The following is a 21,630-nucleotide window of genomic DNA, read 5'->3' on the forward strand; positions in this document are numbered from 1 at the left end:
CCTCACTTCGATGCGCGCATCTTTTGAATAACAGAATACAAAATTGAAACTGAATTCATGGATTCATAATCCTTTTTAACACACCTTGCAAAAGCCCGAAAGTATGTCAAATGAGATATATGAATCTCTTTTAGAAATGTCATCAGACACAAGTATGGAGTCAGCTTTCCAAAAGGGTTCCGTCAGTAAAAAAATTTGAGAACCGCTGCTCTAGGAGGGTACCAGAACAGAAGTGACGCTTACAAACTTATCGCTACGTCGTAGTATCCTTATCGTCACGTTTGACCGCAGCATCGAAGTATCGAAATACGGGGTTCGTTAAAAAAACGATAACGGCGAAATTGAAATGAGAGGGTGTATTAGAAAAAAGGCGTAAAGTGAGGCGGATAAGTTATGGTAAATGATGTTCAATATTGATTGTTTCATATATGGAAAATATTAAATTTTAATTGGCTAGGTCGTTATGAATAGAGCTGAATATTTATTGGTTCGAATATAAATGACAATAAATTTTATAGGTTATGTCGTTATAAGTGAAGTTGTACTTTATAGGTTAGGTATCAATTCATTTGGAAAAAAACGTTCTCTTGCCACAAATTATTTGCTTTTTTGTGGATATAGTGAATAATTAACCATTACTATTTTACAACTAACATCGTGTTTTTCATGAATGAATGATAAATCATTTTTATTCTTTGAGTAATTTGTAGAATATCTTAGGAATATGCCACTTCTGTACTTTTCGAATTATTTTAAAAAGTTTTAGAATTGGCAAAGTAATTAAAACAAAACGTAATAATCAAGGAGTTTATTCAAATCTTTAAAATAAATTACTATTTATTCGACGGCACTCAAATTCCTATTTTTCATTTATAATTTAATGAAAACATCTATTGAAAGTTCAAGTTATCGTTTATTCTGTGAAAATAGGGATTTGCAGCTCCGACAGATAATCTTAATAATCTCAAGTTGATTTCCATATCAGAAACATTCTTCTTAAAAAATTTGTGAAATCTTGAACTCAAAATGTACAAATATCCGTCCTGTTTCCATCGTAGATCGGCGACAAACTGAAGACTCAATGGATCGGTAACAAGGACTCTGAAATGTGTGAATAATTAATGCTTGGATATATACATATTATTTCTTAAGCGTAAGGGTTGAAAATCACAAAACCTAACATAAAATATCAGAGATGGGCCTAGTTGCTTCAGAAAATCTGCGAAGAAAGAAAATGTATCAGCCCCTTATACTGGGATAGGCTTTTTAATAACCTCAACAGGAGAAAATACCGAATATCAGTTTTTTAGTTCTGATGATTTTTTTTTTGAAACACCACCTGCCACAAAACTCAATGCAGTGAAGAAGAGACGGATAATAATCCACATTATCGCAAAGATAAAATTAAAGCATCAGCCAGGATATAGACGATATATACGATAGAAATATGAGTATATCAAATTTGTGAAAGCATGTGATAAATTTAAAAGATCTTTGATCAAATAACCTGGCAGCTATTGGCTTTGAACTGTATGTGTTCTAGACTAAACGTTAGATCCAAGTAGATTGAGTTACGAGCATAGAAAATTTCTGTCCACTTGTCCTTGGAATAATGGATAACAGAAGAAGCGAAGAAAAAAACCGATCATAACATAAACACCTGAAATAATGTATAATCCTGAACTTACTCTTGGTGGTTGTTCACCGTATTCCAAGAAGCTATAGAAGTTTCGGTCATGGGGCTGAAAAATAATGTATTGTCACTTTGATCTATTGCTAGTGGAAGACCTTGTGATGATTTTCGTCCAGCTACTGATATGGGTAATTGATCAAATTCACCTGGTGGTCCTTTAATCAGTTCGGATGTTGGTATACTGAATATTCTGAAACAAATTATCAATATGAAGAAGAAAAATCGCATATTTTGTTACTTCAGTATTGGGTACATACATTCATTAATTGCCAAGTGTCCCGATGAATGTGAGAAATAAATCTACATGTCCTGTATCAAGAAGGAGGGGAAAAAGGAGAAATCCGTTGTAACGTAAAATTTATAATCTAAAATTTAATATGAGGAATCTAATTTTGTTTCGGATGTCAAACGTTTTTTTCCATTCTACAAAACCCACTCCTTTTCACGGTTAATTTTACAAATTTTCGTTAGAAATCGTTATTTTGGGAGACTAATTTTTGTTTTTTCACTTCGTCATATTTAATTGAAGACTTTTTGTGGTTAGTGTAGGGCTTGTCTTTCCCCAGTTAAGACTACGGTAAGTAGCATCAATTTTACTGTGAAATCAGTTGAAAGATAATTCTGATGACCCGATGAATTATCGCCCCTATGCTAGATTATGCCGTAATGGAATGAAATGCGGAGAACTTTATTCCAATCCGCATCTATTAAATGATGAATCAATTGCCTTGCACCTTGTTTTTAAACAACTACCTATGCTTTACTGTAAAATATTCTATATACTTAATAAAGATACGTGATGGAAAAATCACTGAAGAATACATTTTTCAATATTATTTCAACATTACTGTATATTTGTAATATTATTATGTGTGACTTCAAGAGACTGTGCTGCCATAATAGAGTACAAATAGTAGTACAGATTTTTTCCCTAGTATACAGTTTGGCATACATAAACCAGATTAAATCGTAGCTTTCAAATAATTTCTACTTTTTCTATTAGGAAAGAATACGAGTATTCTAAGATGTAGTTCAATCAACTATAGTTCGAACAGAAACCGATATCTACGAATGTATAAAGTATATAAAAAATGATGCATTATCAAGGAATAATAGATCTTCTTCTTATTTTTCTGAACTAATCGGCAATTAATTCATCAAATGCAAAAAATCTGATAATAATTTTTCCAAGAAATAAACGTAATACTTAATGTTGTTGGTTACGTCATACGTATAACAGGTAGACTCGGAAATTATATTCATTAATAAAATTAGTTGTATAATGACATTTAAATAGTTACTGCTATACCGCAAAATATAGAAATCCTTGTAATTGTTATATAATCTCCAAATATATTATTTCCCGACTATCTTATAATTTAACGAAACCTCTCATGATAACTGCTCGAAAAAATAGTATTTTCTATATCGAATTGAAGGAAAAATGAGGTAAATTCAGCCTGTTTATCAATAATTTCATGGATTTATTTACCTGTCGGTGGCAAGAGGCTGGTAAAATAAGGTAGCAATATGAGGTGAATGTGCCAATCCTATTATTCCATCCATAAGGGCAAATTGATCACCTCCAATATTGATATTCGCATAATCGGGATTAGGAAACATTGACGGGTCTGAAAATCTCCAAGTTCTATCGCTAGAACTGTCATAAACTATTAATCCTAAAACAGATTATTCAACATTATAATCCGAAAACAAGAGTATCAGAATGTATCCTTCATTACTTCTCAATTATAAGATATTTATCGAGTTCATATATTTATAAAAACTGTTGATGGTGTTTTTCCAGTAAATTTACATGCAGACAAACATCAATTCATATTATGGAACTATCCATGGAGCATGAATTCTGAACTGATCATTAAATAATTTCAATCATATCTACAGCTTATAATTCGAATGACTGTTACCAATTATTATCTGCGATCAAATTATATAAATTTCTATAATAATGAGCAGGTAGATTGTTTCAAGTGAAAAATAGTAGTGAAATATATTTCCTATCCTGGAAGAAAAATTATAATACTTTCCAAGATATTCCTCATCACCATCTAACCTTGAAATCATTCGATAGCATAGATACAAATGAAATTTTATATCATTTTCATATTATATTCTGATATTAGATGTCATGAACTGGGGTCACACATGGCGAAATTGTAAAGTTATGGAAAAATCGGATCGTGACATGGAATGAATATATAAATATCCGCTATAGAATCTAATAATGAATAATATGTACAACAGTAATTATTTATATTATAATTAAAAGTGGCGTAAGCAAAGCTCCGAGACCTCTTTTGTGAAAATAAACTCTCACAAGAAAATGCCTTATCAAATATTTGCACATCTGATTTTTCCTTTATTCATGTTGTCACAAAATATATATTATTCAATTTTCCTCCAGCTTCTAAAATACAAAAAACAAAGCAGGCTTTATCTACAGGTTGGTCCGGGAATTGATGAATTAGTACAATGGATTCACTTTTTAGGGGATGTCTTAGAAGCTTATGCAACACCAGTAAACACAATGAACGGAATGATCAATAGAATACACTAAGCTATTAGACAGAATCTGGTTTTACAAAAAAAATTTTCTCAAATGATTCAGGACATCTGTTTTTGGCAATTAAAAATATAATTCTAAAAACCACTATTGATATATTTTTCAAACAATATATTCTGTATATACTCCAACATTTTACATTCTACGGTGGATGAAATTTATTGATAGGAGCAAATAAACTTCTTATACTTTATTATATCAAATTTGATGTACAATCGCGGGATTGCATTTTGTCACTCGAAAGGCTGTTATCAGTATTCTTATTCTCAGATTATCCCGATTATCAGGTTTTTGTTCATGTACAACAGAATTAAAAATATGGGTGATAAAGATCTGACTAGCTACTGCTATTTTTTAATCTTCTTGCAACGTTTATAGGAAAATTTCATTTGAGTAATTTCGAACAACACAGAACAGTCCGATAGAAATTGTACCGATAACACATGCCCAGCTTGTGTTCTATGTTCCCGCATCCAGATGGATTAAGATTGCTCGAATATCTATAAAAGTTTGTATAATTGTATAATTCTTATACAAATGTTATTTTGTGAAGATGAAATTTATTCTTATTAATAATGATACAGCTGAATCCTACAGTAACAAAAAAAAACCGTTTTTCTTTCTTGTTCTATTAATAACAATTTTTCAATTATTCCAAATCTTTCAATTTAGAAGTATTTAATGTAAGATTACGCGGTTGTGACACTAGAATTTGCAATTTAAAAAATGATGAAAAACTAAAAACATGATATACTGTTCGAAAATTAAGTTGTTTGCTTTTAATACGAGTAGAGCTACGCAGATGGCTTGAATTGTCTCAAAAAAACTATTATTTGCTAAATGAATGACAAAACAACTTTTTTTCCACTTTCTCTGCTCCTACATTTCGCACATTGATACGCTGGAAATAATGAAAAAAGCATTGGTTTCTAAGCCTATTTTTTTACTTAAAGCAGATGTAATATTTATCGTTTTTCTGTTAATTCTTCTTTTAGAATGATTTGGTCAAATTATTGACCCAAAAAAATACTACATTCAGCGTCAAATTATAGCTACCATCGTTTTGTCGGCATAATCGTTTTAAGAACCACTTTAAACAAATAATATATATTTCTTTGCGAAATACGAGAAGAAATATGGTTTCTTCTACTAAATCATTGAATATAAGGTTAAACTGAAGTTTCTTGAGATACTTTTTAATATGAGAACTCACATCGTCTGAGATATTGGATACTCTATTTATTTTCACAGGTTATATGAGACCTCAAACCTCCAGATTGCTTGTATGAAACATCACACAAATAACACATCACAAATTATTGGAGACCATATTTTTTTTATAAAGCCCCGGAAAGCCAAAAGCATTCCAATTTTAATAACCAACTCTGAATAGAAATTTGGACGTTAAATGTCTTACGACTTGGTGCGAAATTGATGAATGATTTTTTTTTTCTGGATAAAAAATATGAAAAATTATTATGCGAGATATGTATTTTATACATAAGTGAATATTCTTCCTATAAAAAACATAGGACTTACCAGGTGCGACACTGTCACTTATGTAAACAAATGCTGAATCACAAAAGCCTCGAATACCTTCATCGATGATCAGATTAGTTAATACCGAAGTAAGTCTAGTGACTTTTTTTGGGAATATAATTGTTCTTATAACTTGATCCGTTCTTAAATCGAAAATTAAAAGCTTTGGCGGACAGACGCTTCTGAAGTCTTCTAGGGTATCTACTGTTCCGGCATCTAGCACCTGAAATTAATGTTTCATCAATTGATTAAATATATGTACGGTGTGGGAACAACCAAATGGAATAAATTCGTTAATAAATAAATTAGTGCGTGTTGAGAAAATATTTATTTATACCTACAGGGCGTGTCATGTAACAACGGAAATAATAATATTTTTATTTCAAATGCAACCCCCTGTGTATCATTTATTTTTAGGCTCTTCAGAAAATTCTGGTTAAAATCCATGTACAATACTTTATACATATCTTCAACCGTAAATATAAAATATCTAACTTCAATATATTTCTATCAACGTCAATTTGAATATTGAATTTTGAATTCTATGAGTTCAAAAATTTTTACAAGCTTTAATAATATCAAAAATCACCAGAGATCTCGATTAATTATTTCACAAACGATGAGTACATAAGTATTCGAAAGCTCGGAAAATATATTAAAGTTAGTCCACTTTGGTGGAAGACAGTAGTCTTCAAATCGCCCCAGATCACCTTTCACTCATCAAACATTGTTTATCCGGCACCTAATTCATATTCCAAGGAAATTTATACCAGCAACAACCCTCTCTCTTCTCCGTCATTGCCCAACATTTTCATATACTATTTTGAAAATAAAGCACTATCCTCCTCCCTTATTCTTCCCACTCCATCTGAGTGGCGTACACCCTTCTATACAGTTCACGAAGGAGGTGAACAAACATATTGACCCCGCTCCTGTATTGACCACTTGTTATCTGCCACTAATTCTGATATTTCCTCCACCCTTGCCCAACATCGTGTCCATACCAGACACACAATCGATTACAATGGAACTCCGTTCATCCCTTTCTACTTTGATTTTATTCCTATTTCCAATATCATATTTTGTTAAAGACTGGAAGAATTCGAAACGTCAAATTTTTATCTTTCTCAAAAAAATTAGAAAGGAAGCTAATTTTAAGTCAGAAGAGACCTAAAATCAAGAACATATATATATAAATTGGAACGACGTCTTTGCCAGCTTATGAGCTTTTTCTTATTGGGAATGTGGCAATGAAACGCCTTAATATATTAACTAAATCCGAAGTAAATCGAAACGTGAAATTTTTTCCCACTTACCCATAGTCGGTTACAGGAATCTACTCTCATTCTGTAAACTGATATAAGTCCGGAACAATTGTAGTTGTTGCTGGCAGCACCATGGAAACTCCAGTCAGGATATGCTTGGAGAACTGGACTGGATCCTTTCGGAGTATATTTTGGAATTGTGTTAATTGTTGATGCTACTCCAGGTCGGAGCCTGGGAACCGCAATGAATATTCTATCATCTGTTACTTCTACACCAGTGAATACATTATTCTCGGGTCTATAAAGTAACAGATACATCAATATCCAGAAATTAAATTGATCTCAATAAAAATTGTGGATATGTGAGTTGTCTTTTAATTGGTACACTTGCATTGAAAATGTGGCTCTCCAGTTTGTTCCAATTTCAAACCTGCAAAGTCTTAAAAATGATACTTTTGATGGATATTTAGATTGGAACGAATAATTTTATTTCGAGAATAGGTAGTTTAAGGACGACCCCTCCCGTGCGCTACACTTGACAAGTATCAGTGCCAGAAGAGTCTCGAGTGTGACTAAGTACAGGTATGTAATGAAATCATTTCGAGAGCAGATTTTTTCCAATCCCATTGTTCAGATAGAAGAGACGTAACGTCAGTCTCTAAATAATGTATCCAAATTGTAGCTTCACACGCTGAAATGGTGCATTGTTGGTGAGTAGGATGTTCTCGATGGCGTCGTCCCCATTAATAGAAATAATATCTCTATGTATAAAAAAACTAGCTTAAGTGGCATGCTCTCCGTCAGAATATTCTACTGATATTTACAACAGTACAGCCTTACGAATGGAGAATTATCATTGACAGAACAATTTAATCGTATGCTTAAACTTAGCGAAATATGTAAAGGTATAACCAGAAGAAAGCTTTTTTGATTATTCATAGAGATATAATAATGGGAAACTAAAGAACAATCGGAAATAATGGAGATAAATGATTCTTCATTGCAAAAAACGAAGGAACATTAATCAAATCATGGATATAACCACTGTTTTTGCTCGGTCTTCCTTTTTTTCCCACTTTCTTCACTTTTTATTGTTCTTTATGCACATTTCTCTGTTGAACCATGCCTCATTAGTTAAAATATCAAAATCGGGCTCCCTCAGAGTAATAGGATAGAATATTTCTCTTTATGAACATAAAATATACAATGTGTATTTGTCTTTTGTCCTTACTCTTTTCGTATCGAGAAATAAGTCTGCCTCCGAATTTTCAAAAAAATTTTGAAGACCTCGGGGAAGTCTAACATTTTGCAATGTTTATAGTAGAAACTGTTGAGCAGCAATACGATATAGGAACTATAAGCAGTCGAGGAGTAAAAGATCGTGTCGAGGCGATAATTATGAAACTGTAATATTGAACTAGGTTAAAAGTAGTTTGTATCAATAAAATGGCAATAAAGAATATACCAAATAATAAGTATCTAAATCAGAGATGTGGAAACTACGGCCCACGGGCCGTCTCCGGCCCGCAAAGCGTTGAAATCCGGCCCGCGACCATCAAACAAAAATCAAGTAAAGCTTTCTTATTATCAGAAAGAAATTCCATTCACGATTATCACACTCGTCAAATTGAGCACGACCTATTTCACAATATCTCGCATAAATTATTACATCTGGTTCATCGTTATCTTACTTCATTAGAACATCAGCCACGCTGTGTGGCAAGACAAGAAAGGCCAAGCGCTGAATTTCTTTGATGTTCTCAATGTTTGATATAAAAAAAGTATTGAAAAAATGAAAGACTCACCTGAAATCATTTAGGTTGAAATTCGGAGGGAAATCATATGACAATAAATTCCATTGATGCAATACCTCCAAACAAGAAAATTGACTGAATTGTAGCAAAATTACAAGATATAGACTCAGTATAAATGTGTTATCCATTCTACGAAATATTGAACTGCAAGAAACAATATAAAATTAATTTTGTTAACCTCATACTTTGGCAGTACAATTTTAGTAAAGAAATAAAGCTTTATATAGATATATACAGGATGTTCCGAGACTTGTTGCAAAAATTCGGGAGTGAGTTAACGTGGAAATAAAAATTTTTCATACGACCCCTCGTTTCTGTGTTATATGCCTTTAAAATTGCGTACTTAGAACTTGTAAAGTATATTTTCTAAATTATACATTCGAACGTTATGAATTTTTAATCGCTGGTTACGTATATCCATGTAGTGTGCTTAACAAAATAAATAATTCTACACTACATCTTAACTTTTACAGGGACAAAAATTCGATATAATTTATGGCTTAGAAGATATGTAGATCTTAAGAGCGTTCGCCATAAAGAGACGTTCTGGAAGAATATATCATAAATTGTAATTATTTATTAAAAATACTTACAGGAGGTATTAAAACAAAATCAAACATTTCTAATTGAACCGCACACTATGGAACATCGTGATACTCACATAAGGAAAAAATTGAAATGTAGAAAAATTTTGTTGTTTAGCCTACAACGTATTAGATGAAAACAGAAAAACAAATTTTAATAAATGTTCGAAATGTGAATCTTGCACTTCTACACTCTTTCGGTTTCACACGTTTCCATTTTTTTTTTTTTTTTTCTTAAGTGACACATTACTTTACGGATAACGCAGGCGATTGTCAACGGCTCTAGTTTGTTTTCGTGTACTACTTTTCCTTTCTGAGAAATCCAATCACACATTTTTTTTACTAATTTATCGTATCAGAATCAATGAAAAAAGCTACATGTTCCAAGGTGTGCAAAGGGTCGAAGGGGAAAGATGAACTCTCGTACCATTCACGGTTTATTAGGGCAGCCAGAGATTCGTAAGTCAAATTATTTAGTGCCCAAGCTTAATTAATGAACATGAATATTCTATTATTTTTTCGTTATGTAAATGACTGCATTATTGCTAGGGTAAAACAGGCAAATGTGCCCCACTATTCGAAAAATCGAAATAAAAATCATTTTTTGTTTAGAACATGTTTATTAAAGTAATCAGTCTTAACCTCTGACTCAATTGGCATAAAGAAAACTAAAAAATCTTCTAAAATATAATTGAATATAACTGAGATCAACAATTTTGTGAAACTTAGGGTGGGGCACATTACAAGGATAGATCCGTCTTATGTGCCCCAGCAAAACCTCTCATTTAGAGGTTCTTTTTCCTTTCCCTTTTCCTTTTTCTTTGGTACCGCAGTTATTGCATTTCTCTCTATAACTTGTACAGTCTTCATGTAACCAGCCAGAACACTGCAAACATCGAATCCATTCGTTCTTCTTCTTGGTACGGTAGTAATTCTCGTGACATTCTACACATGTGTTTTCATTTTCATCAGAACATTCTTCGCTAGATTCACTAAGCTGCAACTCTACTTCACTTTCTGATGACGATGATAAATCCCTCACAGTCTTCTTACGTTTTTTCTCCTGTATTTTTTTTTGTCTTCAAACAGTTTACGAGTTGTCAAATGAATTTTTGATGTCAAAACCTTAACAGATTGCTTCCTTTTACTTACTTTTTGTTGAATAATAGGCAATGGACTAATTATTTGTAAGGTCTTAGATGGTGTTAATTCTTGTGCAGTCTCAGAAGATTCTGATGTGGACATTTGAATGGCTTGATTATTATTATTACTAATCAGAGATGTGGATGTATTCCGCTTTCGTCCATGTTGTAGATTCTTTCTGGTTTACTAATCAAATCGTTATCAGTCAATACCTTCAACAACATTTCAAAATATTTATCGACATCCTGTCTATTCATACCACTAGCTCTTGCCAATGACAGGCCTTCTGCTTTACGTTTACTCAGGTCTGGATGACGCTTCATAAATCCTTGAAACCAATCCCAGCCTGCTGACTTCTTCACATTATAGAATCGATGTGGCAATCGAAGATTTTCAGCAAAGTCGTAAGCTATAGACTGCAGTCTCGATGGCTCCAAGGGAAATCCGATGGATTCAAGCTTTTTAATGTGAGCTACAAGTTTTAGTTCGTTCTCATATCCCAATTCAGAAGGTCTTCCAATTCTCTGCTTAGACCTCCAACCCTGTCTTCGCAATGTGCGCGAAGGTATTTCATATTAACGACTCGCTTCATTTTCTTGGATCAACAGCTTTAACCTTTCCCATTTCCTAAAAAAAATATTAAAAAGTAATCAAAATAAGAATTCAGGAATTATCTCCAAATGGGGCACATTAGCCGAAAAAAATCGGGGCGCATTAGACGATGTACAGTGTAATGTGCCCCACTTAAATAATTCTGATATTTGTTACGAAAAACGGAACGTAATTATAGGCAAATAAAAGTTAAATGAGGTTAGTTTTCGATAAAAACTTTAAAAACACGAAATAATATGGAGCAAATACTTTTAATCAACGTGAAAATAGATATAAAACAAATTCATGTAGTCATACAAACCTTTTAATCACTTTTTCTCACTAAAACTAAATAAAAACCAGCACAGTGTTGTTTACATCGCGGCCATACTTGGAACACTGACCAGCTAGGATCAAATAAGCGCCAAATTTAAAATGCTTTACTGAGTTTCGCGAGTGGGGCACATATCCGACTGGGGCACGTTTGCCTGGTTTACCCTATATAAAAAAAATTCTTATCATACACATCAAAATAATGATAACATAAATTTTCTTGATGTCACGTTATAGTAACTTGACAATAATGTTATAAACTCGTCCACGACATGGACCATGAATCCGCTCCTGTTCGGTTATAATGGAAGTCTAAAGTTTGGCGTTTTTGATATTATTCTGCTTATATGCTTCTATCACAACGCTGATTCGCTTATATTGTTTCTTCTGACCAATTTTTAAGAAGACCTTAACATTTATTTTTGTTTGTTCACTTTCTAGAACTCTAGAGATTTCTTTCTGATATAAATTCGTGCTGGTTTAGCAGCGATGGGTCAGTACATTATTCAAAGACATAGTGAACGGAGCGAAAAAATTAGAAGTAACCGGTAAATTTAAATAAATTATATAAGTAGTGATAAGGTAATTATTATAGTGTCTAATGTAAGTATGTAAATATATTAAATAAGATAGAGGATCTATAAATTCACCTCACAGATAAAAATTGTTTAAATAAATACTAAAACATTACAATAACATATTAAAACTTCAATTCACGTCATCCTGTATCAAACAAAGATCAGTGATTATAAATTTTGTTAAAAAAGCAACTTAACTATCAGATCCTGAATTTAGATGCGTAGCTATTCAAAAAGCAGATATTGCTTCAAAGATATATTATAATTAATAGAGGAACACAACATAAACTATACATCAAAATATAAAATATTTTTCCCAACTACTTGATACATAACACTTATATGTCACAACTATTTCAATAATTATTGAAAACACTTCTCTGAACTAAAATCAATAAACCGGAATCAAAGAAGGGTAATATTGTTTATGAAATTCCATGTGATAACTGTGAATCTACATATACCAGCCAAATATGCCAATATTTCTAAAATCGACGACATCATTTCGATTATACAAATACAAAAAGTATTAAAACAAAGTACAATTTGAAAACGAGAGAATTCTACGAAATTCCATGAAAAAACTTAAAATCAAGACAAATTATCACGAAAAATATATAAAAAGGTCTAATAAGTTCAAAGTTCTTCATTAATTAATTCCCCGAAGATAAATACATAAGTATTCGAAAGCTCGGAATACATTTTAAAAAAATACGTTTCGCTGTTTAAGGAAGAATGAGAGAGACCATAAAGGAAATGGAATAATACTGGAAATCTAAGAAAAGTCGAATTGTTGAATACTAGAAAAAGAGAACGTTGATAAAATCTTCACATGAAAAAGGAAAAAAGTGGCAATGGATGAAAAAGGCCTAAGCGATTTGAGTGAAATCTATATAAATTTATATAAACTTTAATGTTAATGATTTGAATTTTTGACTGCTCATTTTTCTGATATGACAACCGAGGATAAGAAATCGATAGTATGGTTTTTCAATGTCAAATTATATGTGAATAAAGATCTAAATCTATGCACGCCCCTCTTTACATCAGTATGCAAGATCAAACATAAGAGTCAGCTAAAAATATAACGAAAACTCGAAAAACTATAATTACTATGAATAAATCATTTAAAAGGAAAGAGAAAACATTGAATAATATAAAAACATGCTTATGCATAGGAAATAAGAAAAATACTGGTAGGCTCTGTTTTAGGAATGATAATTACTACCTATTGCTTAATAACCTCAACACACCCACCTATATCGAACGACGTAAACGATATGATCACTCCATTGACAGAATGTTCGTATTTATGTATTCCACTGTTGCAACTGCAATACTTTTTCCTTGAGTAAATTATGGTAAAAAAAATCAAAGTTATATAATTATTTATCAAGTTAGTTAATGCAGAAAACTGCTTATACTAAGAGCAGCACTTGTTTATATTAAATATTCATTATTTGTATCAATTATTTGGTTTTTCAATTTCAAAGAATTATTTCCAGGATTGAATATTGTTTTTTGTTTTTTATTTAGAAACTTACGTACTATTGCCTAACCTAACCTAACCTATTTTAGATAAAATAACTTATTTTTACTGTTGTTCTTGTTGTGACGCTGTTTACATAGTGCAGACATCTTAGTATTTAGAAAATAGGTCATCGATGCGATAACAAAATGGAACTGCATTTAACCACTTACGAAATATCAAAAATACATACATTAAATTTTTGATTCAAATGATTCAAATAGAAACGGGAAAGCTTTCAATGATAAAAAAGACAAATAATTTAAGTAAAATTCATAGTTCTATTTTACAAATTTCGATACAATTTCGGATATATTTATACATTGCTGCTACATATGTTTGAGCTGTGAAAACTTAATAAAAATTAATTTTTCTTGCTGAAACTAATTTATATTTGACTACTGAAAGCAGTCGAAACGTCAATACCATTTACTTTTAAGCAAAATTTCAGCTGATAGAGACCTGAAATCGAGAAATTTCACAACAAATAATGGAGGTCTAAAAAGTAGGAAATTAAAAAGCTTTTGGAAAGTGATTACTACGATTGCCCATGATTTTTGAACGGTGCACGTGATGTTCAATTCATAGTCGAAACACGTTTTAACATTCAAACATGGATAAAATATCAAAACTGCTGACTAAAATTGAATAACTTTTTTCCAAAATAATGTAATGTAAATATTTTATAATTATAAAATAAGAATAAAATTGAATTGTCTTTATTGGTAGGTACAATGCGTGGTGTTGGTCGGTCTAGAAATGGATCGCTGGAACTATGGTAGACACTTTCTTTTAGTGGAAAGAATTGGTCGATTATTTGAATAGAACTAGACTGGTTGGAGAAACTTAACTTCGAAATCACCCTTCACAGGTCAATTGATCAATTACGATCCAGAAAATCAGTCCAAAAGCGTCCTAATCACGCGGTTGTAACTGTTAGCGTGTCATTGATTCTTAAATTGAGTTTAATAATATTGTTTTCCGAAATAAAACATGAAACTTCCCCTTTTACACTTATTGATGTTGTATACAGTATTCAACTGTAACAAACCAAACATCACTCCGACCTTAATATCCTTATCCAATACAATCATTTCTCACAAAAGTGGTAGCAGACAACATCATGAAAGATGTGGAATTACTTCCTAAATATGGTTACGTCTCTCAGCTTAACAACTGTATCAACAGAAAACAGACTTTCATCATATTCTAGTTCTGTTGGTTTTAACCATAAAAATACAACAATTTTAAACTTAACAATCAATGACACGATGACAGTTACCACCGCGTGACTAAGACCGTTTAGGACTGTAATGAGTGTAATGTTAATCGACCTTTATGTCCATATTAACATCCCTATGTAATTCAATATTTGTCAAGGCATTAGCAAGGAAAGTAGTTGTTTTCTCCTTTAATGAACAGTAGAATACATTTTCGAAATTATTCCAGAAGTGAAGAATAGAAATCATTTATTTTTCTAGTACAATCTACCTCAAGCACAAAAATTTTCTGTTGTAATTTTCAAAGTTTGCACTTTGATATACAAAAAACGGAAAAAAGAACAATTTTCACTGTAAATAATTGAAATATATTCGATGAAATAGATATCAAAATAAAATACGCTCCAACTATATAGATTTTCCGTACTCTATAATAAAAATGTCAGTTATAAAATCAGACATAGAGGCAATTATCATTGTAAATGATTAATACATGCCTTGAAATTTAAAAAAAAAATAAAATTATAAATTTTGGTCAAATTGTTTGATAGATGGCAGAATTAAAATTAAATAACATACCTCTTCATGCGTTATTTTTTACATCAATAAACACTTTCACTCACTCGTATTTAAAGGAAACTTGAATACAAGATATTGCCTGCCGCATACGGTTGAATTAACAATTGAATGCTAAATGTCGAGAAAGCATTGTAACAACTTCTCAAGGATAGGGTGAGTTAGATTGGTTTGTCGATTATCTATAACCGGTACGCAACTATACAAGTTCTAATGAATAGTTTCATTTCAAATTCTGCTTCTCGATAATGCATATTTTGATAACACCTTCCCAATAACACCATATATTTTTGATTGTCCGGAACACTGATCATCACTACAAAAGTTCATAATGTTATATAATTATTATTCCGACAGAACCGACGATTGGTACCGGTCATAAATATACTGATGTTATCACATATCCAAAATAGTATATATGGTTACTATCCATGTTAACAAGTAAATCAAGAAGTTGAACAATTAAATTTAATCATATCGTACGTAGGTATACCACATAAACGCTCAGATCGCAGTTCCAATAGATTCCGATTTTCAATCATATGTACTTATTTCAACAAGCTTACTATGGGATAGTATACAGTGGTCGGTATAAGTCAGGCAACGTTCTTGAAAAATCAGCATGAGTCTGGCAACGCTCATAAATCTGGCAACGCTGCAGAAAAAGAGTGAAACGAAGCTTTGTGCTTCATACAGTTGCATCTGTGTCATGAAAACACGTACTCGTCGAGTAGGCGCATTTTCAGAATAAATCACCGATAAAAGCTCACGCTTCAAGAGAGTTTTTTTTGTAACGGCGTATCTGCGTACGAACGCGAATTACGAAACTATGTTTACCGAATTTCAACAACAATTTCCGAATTCGTCGTAACCAAATCGTTCAACAATATAGAATACGTACCAGAAATTTTTCAAAAATGGGCCCCGTGGACGATGCACCGCGTTCTGGATGACCAGTATCTGTAACAACTAACGCAAATATGAAAACTGTGGCGCTGACGTTAGTTGAGCATCCGAACCAATCTGTAGTGCAGCTATCGGGAAATCGTTCACAACGAATACTGAAACGCATGTACTATCGACTTTACCATCCGCGCCTCCTCCACGATGATTTAGATCATAGATTTGAATTTTGCGAGTGGTACCTCGGGTGCAGTCAGAATGATTCGCAGATTGTGGACGAATATAGCAACCTTCATGTAGGTGGTCTCGTGAGTCCGTACTTTTTGAAGGTCACGAGACGGACCAAAGTCTGGAAATGCTCGAAGATTTACAAATGAACAACGATGCAATACTCGCGAACATCCGTTTCGCTGCACAACGCGTTATGTGTGCGAGAGGACCGTAATGTAAGGTCATGTTACTTGATGTCCTGTGATTTATTCCTATGGAGCCTTCTCAAGAACCGCGTTTATTCAATAAGACCACGCAACCTTCCTGACTTCCGAACTACAACTGAAGAAGAATTTTAAACTTTTCGCGGAGAGCTTGACATGCTTTGTCGGACCCACCTCTCCGTTGAGAAACGGTGCCGTAAATGGACCGATCAAAATGAGCAGCAATTTGGAATGGTTGAAATGCTTCAATGTAGTTTATTTCTTGATAAGTTCTTCTCTTGTTTCAATTCATCTTCGATTGTTCTGGTAGAGAAGATGATAACTGACAAATGGAATAATGAACTATTCTATAATAAAACTAAAGTTTGTGTGGATAAACCTGAATGTAATTTGAATTGACAACAAATTATTTTGCATCATTTTTCAACCCATCGTTTAATTTCACGTCATTACTACCACACTTGTAGGATGGAATACAAGATATTTGTGTTTCTAGGCCATTCCTTTTAAAATTTTAGATCCCATCCATGTTATGATGAATTGAAGAATATTGAGAGAATATTTTCCAATACTCTCGGGTGATCAATTATACCTATATAATTCCAAATACTTACACGAATAATGTCATGCTTTAAATAATATTAGTTCGTGCAATCAGTAACATTAATACACGAACATACGGACGAATGAAATAAGAATATCTATTCAGATGATACAGTACAGTCAAATCTGTACGTTCTTCAGTGTATTAGTTACAGAAACTTCCATATTTTATTTTATATCAAAGATCATATGGCGCACGTAGGTCATGAGAGTTGTTGAATATCTAAATTAATATTGTTAGGAACTAATCTCCGCCCTGGAGCCAGTCCTGCTTGGATATAATAGAATTTCAACATTAGGTGAATGCGCCGCCTTTGATGAAATACCCGTAAATCGTTTGATCTTTGTTTTAATATAAATTTCTTTAGTAAGTGGTTCGTTCACATTGTTTCTTTTGAAAAATTTGTTGCAAGGTCTATTTATTTATTTGTTTTATTCTATAACTCTGATATATATATATATATATATATATATATATATATATATATATATATATATATATATCAGGAGTTTGTGCAACGCAGCTTAGTTCAGTTTATAATAAATAGTCGTGGTGAACAGAACAAATTAGCAAAGTAATCGAAGAATTTAAATAAATTATTCAAGTTAGTCAAATGATAGTGATAAGTGAATTATTATAAATTAGTTAAGTGTAGTGTATAGTATTAAATAAATTCAGAACGTAAGAGCAATGTTTATGAATTAACACCACGAATAGAAAATTATATTGATAAATAAGAAAAACATTACAATATAATCTTGATCCGCTGAAAAAATTACAGGAGCTACTTTCGTATTAACTCTTTAAAGTAATTTGACGTTCCGTTTGACCATATTTCGTAGTCATTATTGTTTCCTCTGGTCAACACAAATCGTGCCAGTAGTTTTACCGCTGCATAGGACATTCCTCGAGTAGTATGTTCTTCAGTGTCTATTCCACAGAGAAATACTGACCGCACAGAACATTCCGTAAAACTTTTTCTGATGTGGGGGCTTAGATGTCTGGTTTTGAACAGTATTTGACAAATGTCTTTCTAGCAATTTCTGTTCTGAATCTAATTTTTCTATTCATGACTTAGTCGAGATTTTGATTTTTTACTCCTCGCGTTACTTATTCTATTTAAAAATAGGGCTATGGTCTCACTGTCTCACTCTACCTTGGTTTGAGGATCGACGAATCTTCGGTTGATTATTGATCCTCAACATTTATTCCTTCCCGTGTTTTCCCAGGTCTTTTCGACATACACAACAGAAATAGATGGACAGAAAAATTTGTTTAAATAGAAGGTAGCCATGGCGAACTCCATTTTGGTATCTAATATCATCTGTCAAGTTTATTGCCGTCACTAAGATATACCAAGTCCAAATTGACACGTCAGAACTGGTTTTATATCCAACACAGCTATACTCGTTCGCGAATTATGGAATACTGCCTACCGAGAGTTTAATTCTGCCCCGAAGGAAAAATACTTTTAATAATATTCCAGCGTTGAAAATGTGAATTATTTTGATTTCGCTAATTCTTAACTCACAATTAATGATTCAAAACTACGTTCAACAACTATTTTTTTTATTTCTAAAAAATTGTTATAACCCACTCCAGATAATCTACTGATTGTTGATAAAGGTTTAGCAAATTAACGAATGAATGTTTAGAAGAATAAGCGTGATACGTCCATGCACTGAATAGATAGTCGTTATTCAAATTATGTTCATTTTTGTATACATATCAATATTTCATCTATTCACGAAGCAGATATATCTCATTTATTAATCACGACCATTAGAAAGTACTTATAAATGGGAAGTTGATATTTCTAATATTTGGTTCCAAATGAAAATTCACTGCAATGTTCACAAAAGAATGTTCATCATTTGAGAAAAGTCGAAGAGTATGAAATCACACCCCAGCTTTATGCCTGACTCAGGATCAGGTATTGCTACGCAAGGTGTCTGTAGTAAGATCAATCCTATCATGACTGACATCTAATATTGGAGATTTGAATCAAAGCAAGAGATTCCATTCTAGCAGTTGACGTGGAACGTCGCATGGAACCTCGCATTTATATATCTACTCATAATTTAAATTTTCTTCTTCGTTTTCAAAATTTATAGTTGGAAATTGAAGACGCTCTAAACAGCAGTACAATTAAAAATTTTTCACTAGAACTGAGTAAAGTGAAGCACATTACAAACATTTAGCAAAAGCTAATCATCTGAGAATCTCGTTTAAGGACGATGATGAAAATATTTTAGTCGTTAGGTTTTCAATACTATCCTCTATACGTTCGCGAAAATATAATCACGAATAACATAATCGTGATTAAGTTTTATTCGAAAAGAGGTGGACAGTTCGTTCAAAAGTTCATACCAACTACATAGATTCTGTCAGAAAGTCAGGCTTAAAATCAATAAATACAAAACAACAAAAAATATAATCATTCAAATTATCAGATTAAATGTATAACATCAGATTCTTCTTCTATTTCATTTAAATAAACAAGAAGCTAGTTATTATATATTTTTTAAGTATCATAATGAATCTATTTATACCATTTTATAAATACAATTTGGACGATTATATATTTTTTAAAACTCAAAGTGAAGGACATTCTACCATATTTGTAAATTATTGTTTTCATTTTTGTGACCATAATAATGGGAAAGATAAGTAAATTCGTTTCATAAGTACACTATTGAATAAATTAGGGATCATTTTATTGTTATCAATATTTATCTCATGTATAATTATTGAAAACAAGAGAGAATTTAGGATAGATCCACACCGAAAAACAGATATGTTGTCAGTGAGCTCCTATTCGAAATAATAATGCTAAGCACATAATTAATCGGAATTAGTCCCAAACAAATCTCTCATGTACGATGGAACAACGAGATGATTCCTCGTCAAACAAGGTATATTGATTCCATAATTCATCGTATTTTACCTTCATTGACAACTATAATGTATAACAATACCATCGGAATTCTAAACCAGCTGGTGTAATGATATAGGAAGCAATCCTCACATCTTTGTTCCTAGTATATTGGATAAAGTTTTTTCAATTTATCTAATGATTTATATTAATCATATTAATTCAAGATTTTCACAGGTCAACTCAGTGATCTACCCTAAATATATCGAGAATATAAAACCACCAAAGGTTTAAAGATAAGTTGTATATTAATAAACACAAAAATAAGAAGACCTAAAAATGTGTTTGGATTGCGAGGGGTCGAGTGATGACTATTTCAAAAGTTTTTAAATTCTTATATATATAATATTATATTCCAAAAAGAAAAATACAAAAGGTAGAATTTAATATTATATCTATTGTTCAAATTGATCTCCCTCGACCTCTATAATGGTATAGTTAGTCTGGACTTCATAAAATACATTTTGAAACTATCTGACGAGGAATCGATAACCAAGCTATCGTCTCCATTCTTCGGTGATTAAATATTTGCTTACAAAAAGCTGACCCTTAGGCACATTCATATATATATTTAGGAGGTATTTAAATGTATAAGGCAGTTGTATATAGACAAACATGCAATCACAACTTCTACTACACAAGGAAATGTTAAAAAAGTTAATTGTCTTCCATACCTTACTTAATATATTTACTACCGAACTGAAAGATGAAAAGCAAACTCGAAAAGTCATTTTCAGTCGTCTTTCAACGTGTTATAGACAGAAGAAAGAATAATTTTTATTTCAGATTAACAATGAAACAGTTATGGATTCATTACTTTTATGTAGAGTCAAAGTTTTAAGTCATCCAGGTTCACCACCGCCGGAAGAAATTCTAGATGCAGTCTTCTGCAGAAAAGTCATGTTAACCGTATTTTGGGATGCTGAAGGTGTAGTTTTAGTAGATTGCCTGGAAACTAGAGGCACAATTACAAGTGTTAACTATGACTGCTAATTTAGTACCAAAATTATGTGAGACACTGGGTCGAATACGCTGAAGGAGTTGGACAATGGTGTTTTCTCTTGCATCAGAAACATACACCCAGTCACCCTGTTTTCAAAACTCGAAAAACGCTTTCTTTCGATAATGAAGTCGGTAAATCAGTGGTTACCAGAACAATCTTTCTTTCGAGACGTATTAGAAGTACTGGAATATTTATGGAATATTTTAGTAGCCTCAATGGAGATTATATTGATTAATAAAAATTATATCTTTACCAATTTTCCATTTCAAGTGGGTCAGGGATGCAAAGGATTCATCCTTCATA

At 32.1% G+C, this 21,630-nt stretch overlaps 1 protein-coding gene and 1 long non-coding RNA gene across 3 annotated transcripts; both read right to left on the minus strand.

Moving 5' to 3' along the window:
- Window positions 1-793: 793 nt before the first annotated feature.
- LOC130902239 (major royal jelly protein 1-like) lies at window positions 794-15,596 on the minus strand. Of its 2 annotated transcripts, none has more exons than XM_057814204.1 (7): window positions 15,452-15,596; window positions 8,887-9,039; window positions 7,133-7,379; window positions 5,817-6,039; window positions 3,186-3,372; window positions 1,689-1,883; window positions 794-1,101 (listed from the first exon to the last, which is right to left on the minus strand). In XM_057814204.1, exons 1-7 carry the CDS (start codon window positions 15,457-15,459, stop codon window positions 891-893), a joined length of 1,224 nt encoding a protein of 407 aa, XP_057670187.1. In that variant the 5' UTR covers window positions 15,460-15,596; the 3' UTR covers window positions 794-890. The 2 variants fall into 2 exon arrangements, with proteins under 2 accessions (XP_057670187.1, XP_057670188.1); XM_057814205.1 differs by lacking the exon at window positions 15,452-15,596 and adding an exon at window positions 13,382-13,464.
- On the minus strand, window positions 11,214-11,639 carry LOC130902245 (uncharacterized). The gene is made up of 2 exons (XR_009060367.1): window positions 11,536-11,639; window positions 11,214-11,249 (listed from the first exon to the last, which is right to left on the minus strand). It is a non-coding gene; the product is annotated as an uncharacterized LOC130902245 (long non-coding RNA).
- Window positions 15,597-21,630: the final 6,034 nt, after the last annotated feature.

This window comes from Diorhabda carinulata, chromosome X (assembly GCF_026250575.1).
Source record: "Diorhabda carinulata isolate Delta chromosome X, icDioCari1.1, whole genome shotgun sequence".
Lineage (NCBI taxonomy): Eukaryota > Metazoa > Arthropoda > Insecta > Coleoptera > Chrysomelidae > Diorhabda > Diorhabda carinulata.

What these genes read in the sequence shown, in the direction of transcription:
- LOC130902239 (XM_057814204.1), bottom strand. An exon ending in TTCAACCTAAATGATTTCAG is followed by an intron (nt 7,380 to 8,886) that starts GTGAGTCTTTCA and finishes GTTACTTTATAG; the next exon opens with ACCCGAGAATAATGTATTCA. An exon ending in AAGTGACAGTGTCGCACCTG is followed by an intron (nt 3,373 to 5,816) that starts GTAAGTCCTATG and finishes AATCTGTTTTAG; the next exon opens with GATTAATAGTTTATGACAGT.